Source organism: Loxodonta africana, chromosome 25 (assembly GCF_030014295.1).
Source record: "Loxodonta africana isolate mLoxAfr1 chromosome 25, mLoxAfr1.hap2, whole genome shotgun sequence".
Lineage (NCBI taxonomy): Eukaryota > Metazoa > Chordata > Mammalia > Proboscidea > Elephantidae > Loxodonta > Loxodonta africana.
This window is the reverse complement of record NC_087366.1, coordinates 22,954,320-22,978,859: the sequence shown is the minus strand read 5'-3', so window position 1 is coordinate 22,978,859 and position 24,540 is coordinate 22,954,320. Positions and strand designations below refer to the sequence as shown.

Here is a 24,540-nt window from a genome sequence, read left to right as displayed (position 1 = left end):
TCAGCTCCCCTGGGCTCTGCCCTAAATCGGGCCCCAAAGGTTACCTGACTGGGACGCTGGCTCCAGGCTCCGAAAACAATCGCTGCTTCCCCGTATTTGTTCGTTTTCTGTCTCTAAATCTGTGTTTGTTGTTCAGGGTTCGTAGATTGTTATGTACTTGATCTATTCACTTGTTTTTCCGAGTCTTTGTTGCAAGAGGGATCTGAGGTAGCGTCTACCTCGTCCGCCATCTTGGTCCCGCCCCCTTTTAGGAAATTTTAATAGACTTAGATTATTACTTTTATCTCTGGACTGTTCAGATTCTTACCAGGTGAGTACTATAATGTCTGATTGTTCGTGTGAATTTATCTTTTAAGTTTATTCAAGTCAAGAATTGTCTGAAGAGAGAAAAATGCCAATTAAAGGCTTAAGAGGGTGCTAAATGAATTTGTAAACTCCATAAGTAATAAGTAACTTTTAATTTCAGTCCCTGTGGAGGAGTAATTCATTTTCCCCTCCCTGCCTCTTGAGAATTTCTATAATTCTATGTTTTATTTCATCGTTCCATTTGTAAAATAAGCCAATAAATTGGTTTATGGGCATTCGGTGTTCAGTATTCCCTCATTTTCCCCCATTCTTTCTTGATACAGAAATCCTGAAAGGAGCTATGTAACACTCTAGCATAGTGGTTAAGAACATGGGCTCTGGAGCCAGAATCCCTGGGATTCAGTCCTCCACTTATTAGGTGTGTGCTGTTAAGCAATTATTTAACTTCTCTGTCTCTCAGTTTCCTCATCTGCGTGTTGTGAGAATTAATATGTAAGTGGGATGTGAAGCATTTAGAAAGTACCTGGCACATAGTAAATACTCAAATTAAACGCTATTATTAGCTTTCATACATGTATGCGTAAAGCTCTAAAAATTAGAGACTAATTAAACAATTTATTTAGTTAATAGTGTACTGCCATTGCCACCAGCATATAGCTGTTTGGAAGTGCACAAACCCCAGTATCTGATTCCTTTAGAATGCGAATAGATTCTGTGACCTTATTGGAGCATACATGCCCACATGCAGAAGAAGATACTTGCTAAAGAACAAAGAGTTGAAAATAATACTGACCTTCCTAGGTGACACTTTGGGCCAGTCATCTTCAAAGAGGGATGAGAACATCTATTTGAATATAGGAAGAAAATATTAGAATTTTATTATTTTTTTTTATTTCATCCTTCTAAAATGTCTGCTTTTTATGTTTTGTAATATACACAACACATAAGTTAATGTTTTATTTCAAAAGTGCGTATATCTGATGTTAGAAATATCTATCAGGTTAATGCTCAAAATTTCTGTAGTAACTAGGAGTACGCTATCAAAAATATTTAGCCACCATACCTCTGTGTCAAAATTCCGTGTCCAAAAGAGCAATCTGATCTCTTTTAAAACAAAAAAAATTTAGTTACAAATTCTGCTTTTTATGTGGGGGAAAAAAGTTTTTAAGAAGAGTAGACTAGAATACACAGTGTGTTGCCCACTGGCTAGAAAATTTTAAGACTTCAAGAAGATCCATCATTGCAAACTTCCAAAATTTTTTCCAACTTAAAGGTTTTGTTATCTCCCTTATCTCATGCTGTGTTCCATTTCTTACCATTTTTTTCTTTAAAAAGTGGTTAGGGAAAAGATAGATAATTAATTTTTAGGTACAGCATGACTTTAGAATCTTTTTTTTTTTTTAAATAAATTATGCATCCGAGTGTTAAGTTCCCTAGGGTTTATCTGAATATTTTTGCTTTTTAGATTAAGTACTTACTGTTGTTTTGTAAAATGTATGTTTAAAAAGTTAAATGTTTTTAGAGTATACTATAGTTCTTTTTTCTTGTTTAGATCAGACCATCAGATCAGCTAGTCGTTATCCAGAATCATTTTGGCAGTCATCGCAAAGTAAGTCAAGCCATGTTTTACACTCTTACAGGGCTGCCTGTGGGCATGGTCACATTCTGCTTTTATTTTTGAAGATCCTCTTTTCCAGTTTAATGAAAGTTTTGAAAAAGAGGTATAGTGAATTCTAAAGTCTTGTTGGATATCTCTCTTAGAATTAACTTCTTGAGTTATTCACATTTGTGCCTAAGCTGAATTTGAATTAAAAACAAAACAAAAACCACTATTTTCTGTGATTTGTAGAATGTTCTCACTTGTAATATAAAAATTTGTTGATCGCTGTTAGTTAGCCCATTTGTATGGACATATTCTAATAAGGATATAAAATGTATATGCAGTATGATCTCAACTTTGTAAAAGTTTGGAAAGATAAGTGATAAAGCAAGTATAGTAAAAAGTTAATGGTAAGCTAGGTGACAGGTATACAAGTATTCACTATAAAAGTCTTACATTTTTGCCTGCAACTGCAAATTTTTTAAATTAGATGTTGAGAAAACAACACAAAAATGGAGAAGTAATATACTAACAGTGGTTGGTTCAGGATGGTAGAATCTTTGGTGACATTTTTCTTTCATACTTTTTTGTATTTTGCAGATTTTCTACAATGAATATTATTATAGTATTATAAGCAGAAATACTTTTTGTTCTTTTCCTGTTTTTGGATAAAATCCCATAATTTGCATTAACTAATCAACCAAAATATCTTTACATGTAAAACCTTCAAGGATTTTTTTTTTTCCTTCTACTTCATCTTTTTAAAAACATGAGACAATTTCTAGAGAAAAAGCCTTTGGCGTTTTGTTTTATAATCATTGTTTTCATAGAAATGCATTATATACGCACATGTGTGTATATGTATATATGGAGATCTGGTGGCGTAATGGTTAAGCATTTGCCTGCTAACCAAAAGGTTGGCAGTTTGAATCCACCAGCCGCTCCTTGAAAACCCTGTGAGGCAGTTCTACTCTGTCTTATAGGGTCACTTATGAGTCAGAACCAACTTGATGGCACCTTATAACATATATATATATATATTTTTTTTTTTTTTTAGTTTTTAGTAGGATCCTGGGTTAATTTAACCTGAGATATAGCAAAATGAATAAGCTACTAAAACACAAAAAATCATTTGTGGAAAATTACTCTTTGAATCCCTTTATATCTGTTTGCCCTTTGTTACCTTAAATCTTTGATCTTTGGAAGCTCCTAATTGTGTCTTCCTACATAAATAATGCTGTGCCCATACAATGAAATACTATTCAACAATGAAAAACAAATTAGTTCTTTGTATACTCATAAATAGGTGAGCAAGATTCAGTGAATCTAAGATGTTACTGATTTTATGTAACCCTGAGAGAGAATAACCCTCTGGTTAAACTATGACATACCCCTGATTATAACATGCAGCCCTAACTCAGAGGCATTTGAAAAAAAACTACTTCTTAGATGCAATTAAAACCAAAATCCTAAAACCGAACCCACTGCCATCGAGTTGATTCCGACTCATAGCAACCCTATAGGACAAGAGTAGAACTACCATAGAGTTGCCAAGGAGCACCTGGTGGATTCAAACTGCTGACCTCTTGGTTAGCAGCTGTAGCCCTTAACCACTATGCCACCAGGAGCTCCCGGAAGAACCAATTAAGGACAAAATAAAAAAATATATATATGTCTGCTTTTTTAGAAAAGAACTTTGTTAGAATGAGCCTGAGAGCGAATGTGGAAGAATATACATCTGTGCTATTCACCACTACGTTCTGACACATGATGTTTGCACATAGTAGACAAATAGACATTTGTGAATTTCTAAGTTATACATTTCTAGAATGTTTTTTTTTACAGCTAGCTTATATTGCATTCATATCCAGAAAAAAAGTTTAAAATAAATTTACATGATTTTATATTACATTATTTGTATATTTCGGAGTATTAGCAATGGGTAGAAGTAACTCCTTTCTTCAGAACTGATTTGAAAATTTGCTTTGTTATAATTGTTTGACTTTGTAACATCCTTTCCTAATTATGCCATTGTATCTTTTTATAACTGTCCTTAAATACCACCCCAAAACTTGAAATAGTACCTTTCACTTTGTAGCTACTGCACGTGTCACGGATTTGCTTACGTAGTAAAATCCACTTGCCGTCACATTGACCCCATGTGTGTGAGAGTAGAATTGTGCTCCACAGGATTTTCGGTGGCTGATTTTTTGGAAGTAGATCACCAGACCTTTCTTCCGAGGTACCTCTGGGTTGTCTTCAACTTCCAAATTTTTGGTTAAAAGCCAAGCATATTAACCATTTGCACCACTCAGGGACTCCACATACCACATAGGATATGAGAATTAAGTAAAATTATATATGACATCTGATGAACATTGAATACGTTTTAGCTATTATTTTTTTTTTGTTAATTTTTATTGTGCTTTAAGTGAAAGGTTACAAATCAAGTCAGTCTGTCACATGTAAGCTTATATACACCTTACTGCATACTCCCATTTACTCTCCCCCTAATGAGTCAGCCCACTCCCTTCTTCCAGTCTCTCCTTTCGTAATCCTTTTGCCAGTTTCTAACCCTCTCTATCCTCCCATCTCCCCTCCAGACAGGAGATGCCAATACAGCCTCAAGTGTCCACCTGATACAAGTAGCTCACTCTTCATCAGCATCTCTCTCCAGCCCATTGTCTAGTCCCTTCCATGTCTGATGAGTAGTCTTCGGGAATGGTTCCTGTCCTGGGCCAACAGAAGGTTTGGGGACCATGACCACCGGGATTCTTCTTGTCTCAGTCAGACCATTAAGTCTGGTCCTTTTATGAGAATTTGAGGTCTGCATCCCGCTGTTCTCCTGCTCCCTCAGGGGTTCTCTGTTGTGGTCCCTGTCAGGGCAGCCATCAGTTGTGGCCGGGCACCATGTCGTTCATCTGGTCTCAGGATGCTTTAAGTCTCTAGTTCATGTGGCCCTTTCTGTCTCAGGTTTAGCTATTATTTTGATGGTATTGATTCTAAAGCTGACTTCTTATTACCTAGTTCCTGAACATTTTGAAGTTTGGAAAAGGAAAAATTATATGTATGTTTTGAACTGGTGAAAGATAAAAAGGTTTGAGTTCAAAGCAAAGAAGTCTCCTGAATAAACTGAATGCTTCGAAGGGCAGTATAGTAGTGGCGGGGGTTTGGGGACCATGGTTTCAGGGGACATCTAAGTCAGTTTAATAAAATCTATTAAGAAAACATTCTGCATCCCACTTTGGAGAGTGGTGTCTGGGGTCTTAAATGCTAGCAAGCGGCCATCTAAGATGCATCAATTGGTCTCACCCCACTTGGAGCAAAGGAAAATAAAGAACACCAAAGACACAACATAATTATGAGCCCAAGAGACAGAAAGGGCCACGTAAACCAGAGACTACGTTAGCCTGAAACCAGAAGAACTAGATGGTGCCCAGCTACAACCAATGACTCCCCTGACGGGGAACACAACAGAGAACCCCTGAGGGAGCAGGAGAGCAGTGGAATGCAGACTTCAAATTCTTGTAAAAAGACGAGACTTAATGGTCTAACTGAGACTAGAAGGACCCTGGAGGACATGGTCCCCAGACCTTCTTTTAGCCCAATACAGGAACCATTCCCAAAGCCTTCCCAAAGCCAACTCTTCAGACAGGAATTGGACTGGACTATGGGATAGAAAGTGATGCTGGTGAAGAATGAGTTTCTTGGATCAAGCAGACACATGAGACTATGTGGGCAGCTCCTGTCTGGAGGAGAGATGAGAGGGCAGAGGGGGTCAGAAACTGGCCGAATGGACACAAGAAGAGAGAGTGGGGGGAAGGAGTGTACTGTCTAATTAGAGGGAGAGCAACTAGGAGTATATAAACCAAAACCCAGTGCCCTCGAGTCAATTTCGACGCAGCGACCCTATGAGTATACAGCATGATGTATATATAAGTTTTTGTATAAGAGACTGACTTGGTTTGTAAACTGTCACTTAAAGCACAATAAAAATTTAAAAGAAAAAGTTTGAGTTCTTTGGTTTAGAGTACTTATGAATAAACATACAAAATGTTTATACCTTTTTTGTTTTTAATTCCAATTATTCTGTGGCTTCATCCCTGTTGTCTATTTCAGGTCGAGACTTCACAACAGCTCATGATAAGCAACCTTCAGTGCTGAGTAAGTGGTTGGTTGCCTGCTCTTTTCTCAGGCAGTCAATTCAAATCCTGCCTTATTCTGCCAACAAAATGTTCTAGTAAGATTTTTAGTCATATTACTCTCTTAGCCTCTTAGTCCACCACACACTGATACCATATATGCTGTGATCTAAATTACTGGTAGTAATTTATTTTAAAGAGTAAATGGTTAACTTTTTAAATCACATTGAAACCTGATGAAGTGTTCTTGGACTCAGTCATTCTCATAGACCAAAGCAAAGGACTGCTACATAATATTATCTTGCAGGCAGTATTTAGATGCTGCCTGCTTTGCTCTAGGAAGTAGTTCATCCTCACAGGTTTGGTCCTTTGAAATTAACTTTTCCTTCTGAACCTGTTGCTTTTGTTGTTTTCCTTCCCTGCATTATTCTGCCTCTCTGTTAAATTTATAGAGTATGGTATAAAGTTTTGAAGTGTGTGAAGTGATATTTTGACATATGTATTTGCTTCAGGTTCAGGATATCAAAAAAACCTTCAGGAATGGGTCGAACAAACCCCAAGAATTAGGAGTAGGATGCAAAGTAAGTAGATAAATCTCTTCCTTTTATTGAAATAATTTCTAAGTTTATTTGCTGTGTTTTTCTTGATTATCTAACATATCAAAGTATTTGGTTCGTCATGGTAAGCATTTAGGTTGTGATTTCATTAATAAAGGATAGCAGTGATTACTAATTTAGTAATTTTTATTTGCTTGGACTGTTAGGAGATGGATTGTTTATGAAATGTAGGTAGTGGTATGAGAAAACCAGTGGTTGATGGGTCTAGATTTGATATGCTGTCAATTCTAGCAGCAATACAATCATATAGGATAATGAAATTCTTTTCTTTTGGCAATACCTACTTTTTGTTTTTAACAGACTTTGTTTATATAAAACCCCAAACCCACAGGCACTGAATTCAAATTATGATTGTTTCATCACATCAGTTTATAGTATTTCTTAAATTCTGTGACGTTTAATCCACCCTAAACCTCAACATGATATAATTTGTGGCTGTCAGCTTTTAATACTTAAAATATGGGTATGCAAAGCTACTCCAAGTAATAGGAGCTATTTATATAAATAGCTCATTATGACTCATTAGTACACATGCATTAGAACGTGTCTCAAAGGTGGGATAGAGAAAAGAGGACAGAGTTTGGAGTTAGAGCTCTTGGGTTTCAGTCCTAGTTCTTCCACTTATTAGTTGGATGATCTCGGGAAAGTCACTTAACCTTTGTGAACCTCAATTTGTAGAAAAAATAGTGCCTATAAACCAAACAATAGTGTAGCTTAGCTAGTAAAAACAGTCTGCCTTGAGCATTATGCTCTTTTAAGAACTGTCTATATGGGATCATATTGACAACAGCCACTCCAAAAATCAGATAGGAACCTTAGGGGGCAATGAATTTATGTTAGCAGGAGGGAACAACTCAGAAAAGGAGGGTGATAAAGGTTGTACAACTTGAAGAATGTGATCAGTGTCACTAAATTGTACATGTAGAAACTGTTGAATTGGTGTATGTTTTGCTGTATATGTTCTCAACAACAAAATAGATAAAATTTAGGGGAAAAAATGAAAGAAAAAAATATCTATGTACACCCGAAACACAATAAAATATTATTAAAAAAAATAGTGCCTGTGACTAGGTTGTTTTGAGACTGAAGTGATTTTATGTATGCTCATTGCTGTTGAGTCAATTCTGATTCATAGCAACCTTATAGGACAGCATAGAACTGCCCCCTAGGGTTTCCAGGGAGCAGCTGGTGGATTCAAACTGCTGACCTTTTGGTTAGCAGCCAAGCTCTTAACCACTGTGCCACCAGGGCTCTGATTTTATGTATATGTGACTGCAATTTTTTAAAGTCTAAGTACCACATAATTATTAAGGCTCACTTACAGTTACCAATATATGGTATAATAATTACCAGTAATTATAACTGTGAACGTTCTGTGCTCTCTACTCCTGGCTTTTATAATTACTGCTGTACCCTCCAGACTGTGAAAACTTAAGCTTTACCTTATAAAAAGATTTTTTTTTTAGGAATTTATGTTACCATCTGTAATAATGTTTTTAATAAGAGGGATAGATATTACCTTTTAGACAGTGTCCTGCCTCAGCAGTGTATATACGCTACTATGTTTTTGTGCTCTATGACTTACATAAATACTGCATATGTCACATAATAAGTATTACTTAGCTGTTATCATTAACATCATCATAAAATAACACTTCACAGCATATATATATATATATTTTTTTTTTGTCATTTGATGTTTGTAACCACGGAGTGAGGTAGGATAAACAATTTTTTTTTTTTTAAGTAATTTAGCCGTAACTTTGGTGACCTAACTTAGAAGACTTCTAAATGATGTTTCCTAGTCTAAACTAGTAATTAAAAAATATGCCTCTCAGTGTTAGGGTTGATGTCATTTTTGAGGTTTTTTGGTCATATGACCAAAATGAAGCTATTTCTGTATCTTAGCAGTGCTAATTTGATTCCCCCAGTTTAGCCCAGTATTTCTGAAATGAAGCTGTTGATAAACTCCAGAAAGGTCATTTAAATACACAGAAGTTAATCATACTTCAGGCAGCTGATAGCCCCTCTCTTTCCTCTCTCTTAAATGTTACAACCTGCTGCCATGCCAGGAAGGATGGGGCAGGGAGGGACGGGTTAAGATGGTTTTAATTTTATTTTCTAAGGTAATGATGGAAGTAGAGAGTTGATGGAGTCATGAGAAGATTATTTTTGAGATCTGTCATTTTAGCTTCAAACCTAAAACAGAAATTCTTGTCTATTTACAGAAATGGTAAAAGGTTTTTTAATATAATTTAAAAAATACTAATATTTGAAATGGTCAGAAGCCTCAGAAGATATACTTGAATCATTTGGGGTAGAAAATAGTGAGGGTTAAGATTGGGCTTCATATTAAACACGTCATCTATATAGTTTAGTAATCCATAATCCTTTTCCCCTCCTTTACAGCATCTTCACCAGGCAAGAGCTCAATATATGGCAGTTTTTCAGATGGTATAATATGTTTCCTTTTGTAATAGTTGTGCTTATTTGCTTTGTCCTCTTGACTTTGTCCCAGCAGTTTCACCAATCCTGTTAAATGATTATGACCAGTGCTTCAAGGCTTTCTCACAAATTAATGTATTAAGTTTATGTTTGTACCACACTACCACATGCTGTGAGTTATTATTAAAAAAAAAGGTCTTGTGTCTCAGGGAGCTTTCAGTCAAATGAGTAATTGGATATTCTGCTTTTTCTTGTTTCCGGCTGATCTCTGCTTTCTTTCCTCTTGGTAGAATTTGTATTTTCTTTATTAGAAGTAAATACTCAAATCATGAAACATAAATTGATAAGTCTTTTTTTTTTTTAACTCCTGTCATTAGATGACAACACTCATGTTCAGAAATCAGCACTTGGAAACCAGTCTCCGTCAATCTCCAGCCGTCGTAAGTTTGTCTTTTCAGTTTGTATTAAGTGAAGTCTCTAAAATCGGTGGTCCATATTTGTTTTTAATATTTTTTGATGGCAAAATACTTTTTAAATTAAGCACTTCAGAAGAAAAAAGTATATTTTACTAACAGTTTTACTTCTTTGAGGACAAACTATATGAAACAACATCTGGTTTTCCCCTTCACTTTATTGTCTATAGGACCAAAAGTAGTGGTTAATGAGTAAGTAAAGCTAGTAATACTGTTAACCTATGGAACCCTGCTGAATCAGGAAAGGCAGCACATAGCATAATATAATGGAATTATCAGAGGTTTGGAGTCTACAAACCTGCGTTTGAATTACATAGAGCCTTCTACCTGCTGTATAGTCTTGGGGTAAGTTTCTTTAATTCTCTAGGCCTCTTCATCACCTTGAATTACTACTAAAGGGGAAATAAACTAACAGTGAGTCTCAAACTTTTTGATCCCAATACCCCTTTACAGTAGTAAAATTATTAAGGACCCCAAAGAGCTTTTTTTTTTAATGGATTATACCTATCTATATTCATCTTTTTTTTTTTTAATCTAGAAATTAAAGTTGAGAAAATTTTTAACTATTTATTAATTTATTTTAAAATAATTTGGTAAGAAGAGCCACCAGTTGCTTTGCTTTTTTTCTAATCTCTTTAATGCCTAGCTTAATAACATGGAGCTGGATTCTCATATGTGTTTTGCATTCAATCTATTATAATATTGTTTTGGTCGAAGTAGCTACAGAAAATCTAGCTTCACAAGATATATAGAATTTTAATAGCCTTTTCAAATATTTGTGGCTATTCCTTTGATATTACCCAAACTCAACAAGTGATAGTTTCTTAAATGTTATTTCAAATGTGAAATCTGAAACCATATTAATGACCTTTTTGTACTCTATTACATTAAAATCCATTGGTCTCTCTTGTACTTTGAGTAAAACATCAATGCATTGTATCATTTGAAAATATTCATTCTATAAGTTATGCAGATCTTCTAAATTCGTAATAAATTATCAAAAGATGACATTTGTCAATGTTACCACCAATCTCAAGAGAAAAAAAATCTTTAAGTAGTGGGAGCTGTCAAGTGCATAATGACAGATTAAATATTTCCCACATTCTAATTTTCATTTGAAAGCTTGAATTTATAATTGGTAATAAATATTGTTAGTTGTTTTCCTAGAAGTAAGGAGAATACCTGCCAAATATGTAAGTCTGAATAACCATAGCTTGTCACTTGTTTTTCTAAGTAAAAACGATGTTCCATGAAAAAAAGCTAGTTTAGCGCTCAGCTCAGTTGCGTAAAGTTCTTTTCCTGAGACAAACATTGTAGTGGGGTATGTAGCAGAAGTACTTTATATGTTCTTTCCATTTCTTCACATAGAATGTTAAAAAGATATTGTTTTAATCTCCTGGGGCTGCTATAACAAAATACCATATAATGGGTGGCTTTAAAGAACAGCGAACAGAAATTTCTTTTTTTTTAGTCTGGAGGCTGGACGTTTGAAGTTGGGGCTTCAGGACGGCTATGCTCTGTCTCTACCACTTTCCGCTGGCTCTAGGGGAAGGTCCTTCCTTGTCACTTGTAGCCCTAGCATTTCTTGGCTTTTAGACTGACCCTCACATGCTCTCGCCCGCCTTGCATGTGTTCCTCTCTTTCCATCTCTGCCCTCCTCTTTTATAAAATGCTACTCAGAAGGGATTAGGATTAGGACCCACCCAACCCCTATATTACCTCATTAACTGTAATATTTACAAAGAAAAACCCCACTTCCCCAAACAAGGACACATGCATCTGTACAGGGGTTAGATGTTCAGCATATCTTTTATGGGGGACACAGTTCAATCCACAACAGATTTATACTTAAGGGCTGAGATTTCATAAAATGAATAATTTATTTTAACTGCCTCATGAAGGGCAGTCCTAAGTGAAACTGGCCTTTTTTTCCACCGTAAATGCGTGAAGGTGAAGCATACACTGACTATACTAGTACCGTTTGGCTAAAACCAAAAAACCAAACCCACTGCCATGGAGTCAGTTCCGACTCGTAGGGACCCTACAGGACAGAGTAGAACTGCCTCACAGAGTTTCTAAGGAGCACCTGGTGGATTCGAACTTTTGGTTAGCAGCCATAGCACTTAATGACTGTGCCACCAGGGTTTCCAATTCGTGCTAAGGTATCATCAGTTTTTCCCACTGTTGTTTTTGCATTTCAGTGCGAATGTCAACACAGTGAAAAAAATCAGAAATACCTTGTATTATGAGGATAGTTTTCTCATGGACCCTCCTGAAATGGTCTTTTTTTTATTATTATTATTTTAATTATTATAAATATATACGTAACAAAAATTTGCCATTTCAACATTGTTTACATGTACAGTTCAGTGACATTATGTTCATCATGTTGTTCAGCCATTACCACTATCCATTTCCAAATTTCTCCGTCACTTAACAGAAGCTCAGTGTCTCCTAAGCAATGACTTCCCCTTCCCTCCTCCCTCCTGCCCACCCCTGGTAACCACTAATAAACTTTGGTCTCTAAACATTTGCCTACTCTAGGTACTTCATGTAAGTGGGTACATACAGTATTTGTCCTTTGGTGATTGACCTGTTGTGCTCAGCAGAATGCTTTTAAGGTTCATCTATGTTGCAGCATGTATAAGGCTTTCATTTCTCTTGTGACTGAGTAATACTCCATTGTAAGCATGTACCACATTTTATTTATTCATTCTTCTGTTGATGGACATTTAGGCTGTTTCTACTTTTTGGCTATTGTGAATACTGCTGTAGTGAACATTGTTGTATAAGTACCTGTTTGCATTCCAGCTTTCAGTTCTTTTGAGCATATACCTAAGAGTGGAATTGCTGGATCATATGGTAAAGCTTTGTTTAGCTTTTTGAGGAACTGCCAAACTGTTTTCTATAGCAGCTGTACCATTTTAAGTTCCCACCAGCAATGGGTGAGGATTCCAGTTTTTCCACATTCTTGCTAACACTCGTTTTCTGCTTTTGTTTTTGTTATCATAACCATCTTAGTGGGTATGAAGTGATATTTCATTGTGGTTTTGATTTGCATTTCTTAATAACTAATGACATTGAACATCTTTTCATGTTTTGGCCATTTGTATTTCTTTGGTGAAATGTCTATTCAAGTCCCTCATCCATTTTTTGATTGGTTTGTCTCTTTGTTAAATGATAGTTATATATTCTGAATATTAAATCCTTATCAGATACATGGTTCCCAAAATTTTTTTTCCCATTCTGTTGACTGTATCTTCACTTTGTTGATAAAGTCCTCTGATGAACAGAAGTTTTTAATTTTGATGAAGTGTGATTTATCTATTTTGTCTTTTGTTACTCATGCTTTCAATATCATATCTAAGAACCCGTTGTTAAAAACTAGGTCCTGAAGCGTTACTCTTATGTTTTTCTTGTAAAAGCTTTATGGTTTCGGTCTTACATTTAGGTCTTTAACCTATTTTGAGTTGGTTTTCATATATGGTATGAGGTATGAGTTCAAGTTCATTCTTTTGCTTGTGGAAATCCAGTTGTCCTAGCACTGTTTATTAGATTATTCTTTCCCCATTGGATGGACTTAGTACCCTTGTTGAAAATCGATTGATCGTATATGTACAGGTTTATTTCTGAACTCTCAATTCAGTTCCGTTGATCTACAAGATAGACATACAAAAATCAGTTGAGTTTTTCTATACATCAGCAACAAGCAATCTGGAAAGGAAATTAAGGAAACAAAACTGTAAAAACGGCGTGGGGGTGGGATCCTCCTGTAACTTCACAAGGGGGAGGGATCATTGTCAATATCAGTAGCCCAAGGCTGACTCCTGTGAGGCAGAGGTCAAATATACCTCCTCTCTCCAACCTTTTTATCAATTCTGACACCAACTGTCCCTCTCACAGGCATCTAAAATAACATCTAAAAGAATAAAATACCTAGGAATAAATTTAACCAAGAAGGTGAAAGACTTGTGCCCTGAGAGGGTCTTGAGGCACCCCATGGAGTCCACAGACCATACTTTGAGAACTGTCACTCTACAAGGTCTCTAGTATAATTACTAGCCCAAAGCAGTCAATAAATAGAAGGTATAAAAGTGTTACTGTTCCTATAATACTATTGACTGGTTAAATGAACTGGTTTATGAAAAAGTGCTTTATAAGCTGAAAAGCACCAGATAAGTATAAACTGATATTATTATTATTGCCAGTAATAATTAGACATGCATTGCAAAAAAAGGTTAATAGTGTTAACCTGGCATGTTGCAGAAAGATAGTCATCAGTGCAAGTAATTTAAAGGGGCGGCTAGCTGTTAGAGTATATGGAAGATATCACTTACATTACATCCCTTTCTTTATGCCTTTATATACTTCAGAAACATTCCACCTTGGATAATTAGTCATGTAAACTGCTGATATTCTATACTGAAAAAAAATTTTTTTAAGTTGTGCTTTAAGTGAAAGTTTACAAATCAAGTCAGTCTCTCACACAAAAATTTATATATACCTTGCTACATACTCCCAATTCCTCTCCCCCTAATGAGACAGCCCGCTCCCTTCCTCCACTCTCTCTTTTCATGTCCATTTCATCAGCTTCTAACCCCCTCTACCCTCTCATCTCCCCTCCAGACAGGAGATGCCAACATAGTCTCATGTGTCCACCCGACCCAAGAAACTCACTCGTCACCAGCATCCCTCGCCATCCCATTATGTAGTCCAATCCCTGTGTGAAGAGTTGGCTTCGGAAATGGTTCCTGTTCTGGGCCAACAGAAGGCCTGGGGGCCATGACCACCGGGGTCCTTCTAGGCTCAGTCAGACCATTAAGTCTGGTCTTTTTACGAGAATTTGGGGTCTGCATCCCACTGCTCTCCTGCTCCCTCAGGGGTTTTCTGTTGTGTTCCCTGTCAGGGCAGTTATCGGTTGTAGCCAGGCATCATAGCTCTTCTGGTCTCAGGCTGATGTAGTCTCTGGTTTATGTGGCCCTTTCTGTCTCTTGGGCTCATAATTACCTTGTGTCATTGGTGTTCTTCATTCTCCTTTGGTCCACGTGGGTTGAGACCAATTGATGGTCTCTTAGATGGCCTCTTGCTAGCATTTAAGACCTCAGACGCCACTCTCCAAAGTGGGATGCAGAATGTTTTCTTCATAGATTTTATTATGCCAGTTGACTTAGATGTCCACTGAAACCATGGTCCCCTGCTACGCTGGCCTTTGAAGCATTCGGTTTATTCAGGAAACTCCTTTGCTTTTGGTTTAGTCCAGTTGTGCTAACCTCTCTTGTATTGTGTGTTGTCTTTCCCTTCACCTAAAGTAGTTCTTATCTACTGTCTAATTAGTGAATACCCCTCTCCCATCTGCCCACCCTTCCCCCTCTCATAACAATCAAACAGTATATTGAAAAATATTTTATAAAATGTCTTTTAATACTGTTTATTTCCCAACTCTGTAGTAGTAGCGGTAATAGTTATGTTTTATAAACTGTATTATTTTGGACTTGCTTATACCATTTAATGTGTTTTAAATTATTTTTATCTAAGACTTACAATTTTTGCATTGAAGAATGCACTTTTATTTCTAAATAGACATATGCATAGTTATACACATAACTTAAAGCCTATGGTGTGAGATTTTCTTGAAGCTCTCTTCTTTAAATTCCTTCTCTTTTACCTGATACTTATAAAGATTAATATTAGTTTAAAGGTGACTCTCACTTGAATCTAAGAAAATGGTATTCATATCTGTCCTTTCTTTCCTTCTGAACAGAAGTGACTGGACAACCCAAAACTACAGGTTTTATGCCGTGGCGTTGGCTGTTTCTACTGATAGCTGTTATTGCCATTGGGATTTTTTGGTCCAGTCGTAATCCTGAGGTAGAAACCACTGCCGTTCAAGAGTTCCAGAACCAGATGAAACAACTTATGAATAAGTACCGAGGTCAAGATGAGAAGCTGTGGAAAAGGAGCCTCACATTCCTGGAAAAACATCTTAATAGCTCCATTCCTCGGCCTCAGCCTGCCATCTTGCTGCTTACTGCTGCCCGAGATGCTGAAGAAGTACTGAAGTGTCTGAGTGAACAAATTGCCGATGCCTATTCTTCCTTCCGTAGTGTCCGTGCCATCCGGATTGATGGGACAGGCAAAGCTGCTCAAGACAGTGATACTGTCAAACTAGAGGTGGACCAGGAGCTGAGCAATGGGTTCAGAAATGGCCAGAATGCAGCTGTGGTGCACCGCTTCGAGTCACTGCCTGCCGGCTCTACTTTGATCTTCTACAAGTATTGTGACCATGAGAATGCAGCCTTCAAAGATGTAGCCTTAGTCCTGACTGTCCTGTTGGAAGATGAGACGCTTGAAACCACTCTAGGCCTAAAGGAAATTGAAGAAAAAGTGAGGGATTTCCTCAGAGTCAAGTTCACCAGCTCTGACACACCTGACTCCTATAATCATATGGACTCAGACAAGTTGAGTGGGCTCTGGAGCCGAATTTCTCACTTAGTCCTGCCTGTGCAGCCTGAAAATGCCTTGAAAGGGGGCTTCTGTTTATAAGGGGTGAGAGAAGAGAAAATCATGTCTCAAGTTCTGAGAATATTTCAGACTTTCTAACCAGAGACAGGATTCAGAGCTCTTTTTTGAAAGAGCTAGTTTCTTTTTAAAGGAAGTTAAGTTCTTATATAAACATGGAACATCTAAATCATTTATTCCACCTAATTATCTGTTACTGGAGAGAATCGTTTCTCTATTTCAGCCAAGAGCTGTGTTAAGGATAGCCTCCCGTAGAGGCCGTTTTTAGATTCTGGGCTGAAACATTATGGATAGGGCATGGCCAGTGGGAGGGATTAAGCTCCTTTCCTATGAATCTTCCAGATTCTTTAACTGGGATTTTTCATAAAGTTTATTGAGTTATTAGTAAGGCAGCTTCCTAAACGCAACTGTGGGTGGTTTCCCATCTTGTTCCTTTTTACAACATTTAGGTATGAGTTCTTTAGTAAGCCGCTGCTTATAGGAACAGAAGTAATGAGCAGTCATCTGGCTGTTTAGACTTTTTTTCTTTGTTTTTGGCTGGTGAGGGAGAAGGAGGGCAAGGGAAGAGAGAGAAATTGTGGGAAGATAAGAAAAAGGTCTTTTAAGATGTTACAGTAAGCCACTGAGACTTAGACACAGGTATATGAACTCTGTTATCTCAGTGAATTGTGTTGGGACTTGTTTTTTTTACATGTCCTTTAAGAAACTCTTGGTTTTCCCAAGGATTTTTGAAGCATGTGTATCATGAGGCTTAGTGTACTTGCTCATTTGACTCATAAGGGTGGGCAAATTCAGTTTATTTGGACATACCCTGAAGCTTTTGAATAAGGAAAGATAATTTCAGGAATTAGTAAGCCATTTGTTAAATTAGCTTTCCTGAGTTATTGGAGAAGGATTTAGTTTTCTTCATGTCTACTCGTTGTAGTTAAGTCCTTTAATGATGCTCTATAGCAGATAAAAAGATTTACTATGCACATGATAAATTTAATTGAGTGCCTCCAGTCAAAAGGAAAATGAACTTTATCACATATGAAGAATGTTAAAATACATTTCTGTACTACTATAATATTTCAGTTGTAACTTTGCATCTATAACTGAGCTTTCTCATCAGTCAACTCCTTTGGCTTTCTTAGAATCTTAGAATTTGGATACACCTCTTTTTTTTCCCCCACAAACCTTTAAATGAAAATATTGTTTTTAGAGTATAGAGCCAGTCATTGGCTTCATCGTTTACCTCTTAAGGGTCCCACCACCTGTAAGTAGAGAGTGGTCCAGTTTCTTTCCCCTAGGACTATTAGCATTCATATGTTTTTACCCCTTATTATAATTTGTTCCTGTCAAAAGTCAGAGCATCTGATTTATTTTATAGAGGATTCTAAAACAGGAGTTTTAAAACTTATTTTTTACAAACATGGGAAAACTAAGTTTTTATTACATGTTTCATTGACCAAAATAATTTTAAAGTAACATATTAATTATATCTTTCAGGAAAAATAAATCTAGCCACCAATCTGTAAATGACTTTAAAAGCTATTTTAGTAATTTAAATAAATTTGGCTTCTTGGTTTGTACTCTCTGTATGTGTTGTAAATTTAATATTCATAAGCTGCCTTTTTTTTTTTTTAATTCAAGTGTTTACACATGAGCAATTTTCATGACTTCTGCTAGGAGTAACAAAGGCCGAAGAATTGGAACCATTCACAAGTATACTGGCTAAAAATGGAATAGCCATGATTTTCTGTTTCATCCAGGGATTTTGAATTATTACTAAAATAGTTTATTTAGATATTTCCATGCTTACTTAATAGTGAATTTTATACACTTCAGACATGAGAGACTTGGCAGAAAAATCTCTAGAGCAATGTTTCTCAAACTTTATTTCATTATCACCTCCTAGAGAGCCATTGTGGAAACCCTGGTGGCGTAGTGGTTAAGTGCTACGACTGCTAACCAAAGGGTTGGCAGTTCAAATCTGCCAGGCGCTTCTTGGAATCTCTACGGGGCAGTTCTAATCTGTCCTGTAGGGTCGCTATGAGTCAGAATTGACTGGACAGCACTGGATTTGATTTTTTTTTTTTAGAGAGCCATTTTAGATATATTCTTCTAATAACTCCCCCATGAAATTTTACTACTACACATATACTGTATGTCTATGAACCGTATATGTATTTGTGCCGTAAATACACAGTTAAGTGTTTCTGCCCCTCCCCAACCAATTTTTGCCCCAACTGAGAATGCATACTCAGGAGCATCTGTATTTTAGATGGTTGCTGGCCAAAACATCATTCTATTTTCTATTCACAGTATCGTAATCCTTTCAGAAGGAAAATTTTAGTAAATTGCCAGCTTGAAAGTAGAAACTAGGGCCTCTAGAATCTTGGCATATTGTGACTCTGGGGAGCAACTGTGGCCCAGGAAAAACCCCATAGTACAATACTGATCTTAACAAATTTTTAGAAATGTAATTTGCTTCCCTTCTTTTAATGACTTTCTTATCTTTAAGGAAGTTTTCTAAACCTCATACCCTCAAAGATGGTAAGTAAACTTGGTTTTCATTTTATGAAGAGAACTGTGGAGATGAAAGGGTTTGCATAATTCATGTCATTTAGTTAATACCTAAAGTTATGAAGTCCAGTTTCCCTGTGATCTTGGACCTTCAGAAAGTAGCCTTTATGATGTCAGTGTAAGGGAACAGTTCTCATTGAATGTATAAAAATTACGGACTATTCTGCTATACTGTCATTATCAAGATTATAGAGTAAACTCTTGTGGTATGAGGAGGTGGGATCTTTCCATAAGGAAAAGACTTTACTGGCATTAGCCACCTGGGGCGAATATGTGCATACTGAACCCAGAAAGCCAAACTGGGAAGGTTGCCACTGACTGGAAGAAGAGGCAACTCCTGCCTTGAATGCCTTTCTCTCTTGGATTCAGAGACGTTCCCATGTGCTTGAGGGCCCTTCTGGACCGGGGGTGGGGGTGGGGGGGGGAATAATATAGGCTATCACCTGAGCATAAACAGGGAAAAAATCCCTCATGCTCTATACTTCAAGCATAATGAATCCTAAAAATTACTTAAATGCCTTGTGTTCTTGTCTTTTGCATATTTTTAGGCACTTCTGGAAGACTTCATTTTTGCCCTTCTGTTTACCCCAATCTCATGTTCTGCTAACTCTTACTTGTTCTTAAAAAACACACCCACTGCTATCGAGTCAATTCCGACTCATAGCGACCCTATAGGACAGCACAGAACTGCCCCATAGAGTTTCCAAGGAGAGCCTGGTGGATTTGAACTGCTGACCTCTTGATTAGCAGCTATAGGCACTTAACCACTACGCCACCAGGGTTTCCTTACTTGTTCTTAAGGCCTTAGTTTTTAAGCAGAACATACTTGAAATCTTCCCTAATACCCTTCTTCCAAATACTGGTTTAGGTGCTCCACCCTTATGCTCTCATTTACTCTATATTATCCCTGTCACAGCAGTTAGCACACTCCATTACCATATGCCTCTTGAGAGCTGGGGAGTATCTTTTTAATGTACACGTGGTACAGTGGTTAAGCACTCAGTTGCTAATGAAGAAAGCTGGTGGTTTGAACCCACCAGCAGCTCCACGGGAGAAACGACTTGGCAATCTGCTCCCATAAAGATTATAGCCTAGGAAACCCTTATGGGGCAGTTCTGCTCTTTACTATAAGGTCACTATGAGTTGGACATCTACGCAACAGCACACAACAACATGAATAAAGAAAAAGAAAGGGACTATGTGTGCCTATGGCCCAAGTGGTAGAAGGGAAAACTGGTCGTTGTCTGGTGGAGGCAAAGATTTTTAGTGAGAGGTTCCCAAGGGGAAGGTTAATTCTGACAGGACTGGAAGGTGGTGAGTCTTCACAGTGAGGTTTGCAATTTGAGTTTTCTTAAAAGAGCTAGCAAGTTTCCGTAAACCTTTTTATACTGCCTAAGAGGGTAGTGTGTAGTTCAGATAATGCTAAAGGTGTGGAAAGAAAATGGATAAGAAAAACAATTGAGAAGTAGGGTTGACGGTTTGGTAATTAAATGTAATGTTGCAAAGAAAATACCTCATAGAGAACTCTGCAAAGTGCTGTACAAGTAAAAATATCTCTGCATTCTTTTAGCTCATGCATCCTCTCCCCAAATAGTAAGCACAAAGTGGCAGACTAAATTCTTAGAGTTGCATGTCTATATGTTGATTGTTAGCAGTTTACAGTGGAGATAGCCACACATATTTAGTTAGGAACTGTTTTAGTGTAACACATAAAAACCCTGTCTAACCAGCAAAAGAGAAAAGGAGAGTGGGGCGGTGATAGGAAAATATGGCAGCCAAATGGGAACTGTGAAGACAGGCTTTGATGGAGACCTCAGCAGCCGTTCCATCTGCCTCTCCACTTTGAGCTTTCTGCCCGTTAGCATCTTCCCCATTGTGACTTACGTGCCAAGGCAGAGAATCTGATTGGCTCAATCTAATGTATGACTGCTCCCTGAGAAGAATCCCACCAGAACAAAAACAGAAACACATGATATAAATACAGTTGCCAGGTCACCTTAACCTTGGTGGTGCAGTGGTTAAGTGCTGTGGCTGCTAACCAAAGGGTCGGCCGTTCGAATCCATCAGGTGCTCCTTGGAAGCTCTATTGGGCAGTTGTATTCTGTCCTATAGGGTTGCTATGAGTCGGAACTGACTCAGTGGCACTAGGTTTGGTTTTCTGGTTTTAGGTCACCCGTTTAATAGGAGCCATGGAGTGGGGCAGTTTCCTGAGGTCAGGACAAGGAGTGAGTAAATAAGCTCAAGGGACAACTGAATACATCTTCAAATATATAAAAAGCTTTTTTAAAAAAATGTAACATGATATTATACTGGTTAATTTCATTTTGCCTGCTTTTTTCTTTTAGTTTTTTTTTTTAAATAAAAGCAAGTGAAAAATAATGGAAAGAATGGTGAAATTTTAAAACCTGGACTCCAGTCATGGCTCTATAGATAAATTTGGCCTAAACAATTCCTTCTCCACTATGAACCTCAGTTTCTTGTCCATGAAATAATTAGGTTGTCTATTTTGATTATGTACTATTTCCACTTACACTTATTTTAGCCTTCTGATAGTGCTACCAAAAAAAAGCCTAGAGCTTTATAATGTATTGTGTCATATACAGAAACCCTGGTGGCTTAGTGGTTAAGAAGTTCGAATCTACCAGGCACCCCTTGGAAACCGTATGGAGCAGTTCTACTCTGTCCTGTAGGGTTGCTATGAGTCAGAATCAACTCAACAGCAATGGGTTTACGGGTACTATATACAATAATGTGATTTTTACTCTCAAGACATCAATTAAGAGCTCAAGTGAGGTGAGACCACAGGCTTTGCTACGAATGTGATTTCTTCCCACTGCTTGTGTTTTCTATGCTGATAAAAACAATGATCAAAACTTCAAGATACTATTGTAGTATAACCAGAAAATTAGTATACATAGCTATTATTAATTTGTTGTAAGTTCCTCAATAGAACACTGAGTTTTCTTTAGTTTTCCATCTGTTTTTTTGGGCAAGTGAGGTAAGAGGTAACCGTGTGCACTTAGAAATTCTGGGAGACATTTTTTTTTTTTTTGTAACACCCGTACCAGGAAACTGCCCCTGATGCAACTTGATTTTTAGGGCTTTTTTCCTACTTTTAGAGAGCACCATTCTTAGGCTAAATGTAATAAGAGAATCTACTGCATGTTATACAGCCCGCTGTAAAGGACATTGCCCATGCTAGTTATTTATATTCCTTGATGGGCAATTCTTTTATCCACTCTCACTCGCTCATATTGTAGTTTAAATTGATCTCTTATTTTGTCTACAACGAAGATGTAAGAGATCTATATAAAGGTGTTCATAGATTTGAATATTAAGTTATCCTTCAGGCTTTTCTGTTTATTATTAACTATTGAATGTTTATTAATGCTCCAAACACTGTTCCAAAAAGTGCATTACATATATTTACTGGTTTAACTCTCGTAATAACCCTGTGAGTTGGTACTATTATCACAATAGGAAACAGGTACAGAGGGGTAAAGTGATGCTCAAAAATACCCAAATAGAAAGTGGTGGACCAGAGATTTGAAGCCAGGTCTTCTGGCTTTAGAATGTCTGTTCTTACCACTATGTATATTGTCTGTAGAACCCTATACACGATGTTTTTTCCCTGATCTATTCAGACTTGATAATCCTTGTAAAAATCCACTACCATCAAGTTGATTTCGACTCAGAGCAACCCTGTGGGATAGAGTAGAACAGCCCATAGGGTTTCCGAGGCTGTAATCTTTAGGGAAGCAGACTGCCACATCTTTCTCCTGCGGAGCAGCTGGTGAATTCGAACTGCAGAGCTTTCAGTTAGCAGCCAAGTGCTTAACCACTGCACCACTAGGATACCTTCAACCTTTATATTCTTATGTATGGCTCTCCTTTAAACCCTTTTCTCGTTGCTCAGCATTGTGGAATCCAATATTGCACACACCAAGAATCTTAGTAATTTTGAGTAGAAAGAAACAGTCATCACACAGCCCTACCTATTGACTCATTTTTGCGTATACTGGCGACATGCTTCCTTTTGTAACTAAAGGCCCTCAGTGTTGACTCATTGTTCATCCTTTTCAAAATGCCTGCATGTAACCCTGGTGTTCCCACATTCCGCTTAATCTCTGTTTTTGCCCTCAGCCTTGATTCAAAACTGAGCACCTCTGTGAATTCCTTAGAAGGAATCCGTCTGCGTCAGAGGCATTGGCAATTTCACTGGACAGACAGAAAGGGAATTGACCATAGCACATACATAACATACCCTACAGAAAACTAAGCAATTCTCATCCCTATTGTAATAAGAGACAGTATTGTATCGTGCTTAAGAGCATGGGCCCTACAGTCTGGAGTCTCACTGCTTGGGTCCAAATGCAAGATGTTGGCAAATTATGTAAACTCTCTATGCCTCAGTTTTCTCTTCTCTAAAATGGAGGGAATAATGTGACTGCTATCTTATAGTGTTGTAAGGATTAAATAAGTTAATACACACAAAGCACTCAAAAAGTACCATACACATCAAAAGGGCACAGTATGTTAGCTGTCTTTGTTCACCAAAATTCTCACCACCAACAGTTCTCCTCTTTCCTCGTGGGTGGCATCAACTGTGGCTGGCTCCTACTTCCTAGGTGACCCTTATAATGCAGACTTGGCTTTACTCCAGCTCACACCTCCATTACAAATCCCAACCCTTCACAATGTTCATTCAACAAAGGGTCTTGTAGTTATCAATCCATGCTCCCAAGAAATTGAGATTATAAAGAACAAGAAAGCTTTTCTATTATACACATGTATCTTTTTCACTCACGTTTTTAATGGCTTGTTCTTACCCAACTTCCCTGTCCTATTATTATCCTTAGTAAACCTCACTTTCTTTTACTCAAGCAACTAGCCTGTTGAGATTGTTTTCCAAGTGCTGCACAGAACCGCCCTGTGTTGAACACAGAGATGCGCCACCCAGATCCCCTTTCAAGGAAGAATTTGTTGCGCCAGCTGTTGGGAGTGCGGTCAGTGGACAGCCTTCAGCTGTCATCTACTTAATGATTGCCTCAACCTCAAAAGGCCACCAAGGTCATGCTTTGGGAGGGGAGCATGGCACAGATCCATGACTGACTGAGAGGGGTATAAAGGATCGACCTTCTCAACCCAATGCAATACAACTCTGTTGGGCAATTTGAACTCCAGAGCTTTCCTGTGGGGCTGGCTGAGGATATAAGGCCTGAATCATAGCTTGACTTCTCCCTCTCCCCCATCCTGATTCCTTTTCTTCCCTTTCCCAGGTGTTCATACCAAGGACACTCGTTAGTAACCATCCTGCGCACTAAATTTTGCCTCAAAGCCTGCTTCTCGGGAGCACAATCCAAGCTTAGTGCAACCTGTAAATGAAATAAATAAAAATAATGTTTATTGGAGGACAGTGGTTCCATGTTAGAGTCTCACCTTCCATGCAGGAGGTCCTGGTTTGATTCCTGGCCAACACACCTCATGCATAGCTACCACCCATCTGTCAGTGAAGGTTTGCATGTTGCTAGATAGATAGGTGGGTGGATGGATGGATGATAGGTAGATAGATGATTGATAGATGATAGAGATAGCTGATAGATAGACTGACAGACAGATAGAAAGCCTAGTGATCTACTTCCAAAAATCAGCCAGTGAGAACCTTACGGGTCACAATGGTTTGATCCTGTTGTACATGGGATCATCATGAGTTGGGCACTGACGAGACAGCAAATAAGAACAATAATGTTTATCAAGCACTTAATATGTGTCCTGGGCACCATGCTAAGCACTATACACATAGTATCTTGTTTAAATTTTCACAACAACCCTTTAAAGTAGATAATATTATTATCTGTTTTACAGATGAGGAA

At 37.6% G+C, this 24,540-nt stretch overlaps 1 protein-coding gene across 5 annotated transcripts in view; it reads left to right on the top strand.

The window, feature by feature from the left end:
- Positions 1-18,314, top strand: part of TOR1AIP1 (torsin 1A interacting protein 1) — a 43,664-nt gene extending 25,350 nt beyond the window's left edge. For 2 of the 5 annotated variants that reach the window (XM_010590980.3, XM_010590979.3), the window contains 6 exons: positions 1,859-1,915; positions 6,026-6,070; positions 6,561-6,629; positions 9,075-9,119; positions 9,488-9,550; positions 15,345-18,314. In XM_010590980.3, the coding sequence (XP_010589282.1) occupies positions 1,859-1,915; positions 6,026-6,070; positions 6,561-6,629; positions 9,075-9,119; positions 9,488-9,550; positions 15,345-16,126 (1,061 nt within the window). In that variant the 3' untranslated portion in view covers positions 16,127-18,314. The remainder of the gene's footprint in view (positions 1-1,858; positions 1,916-6,025; positions 6,071-6,560; positions 6,630-9,074; positions 9,120-9,487; positions 9,551-15,344) is intronic. The other 3 variants (XM_003410863.4, XM_010590981.3, XM_023549226.2) reach the window with 2 other exon arrangements.
- The last annotated feature ends 6,226 nt before the right edge of the window (positions 18,315-24,540 follow it).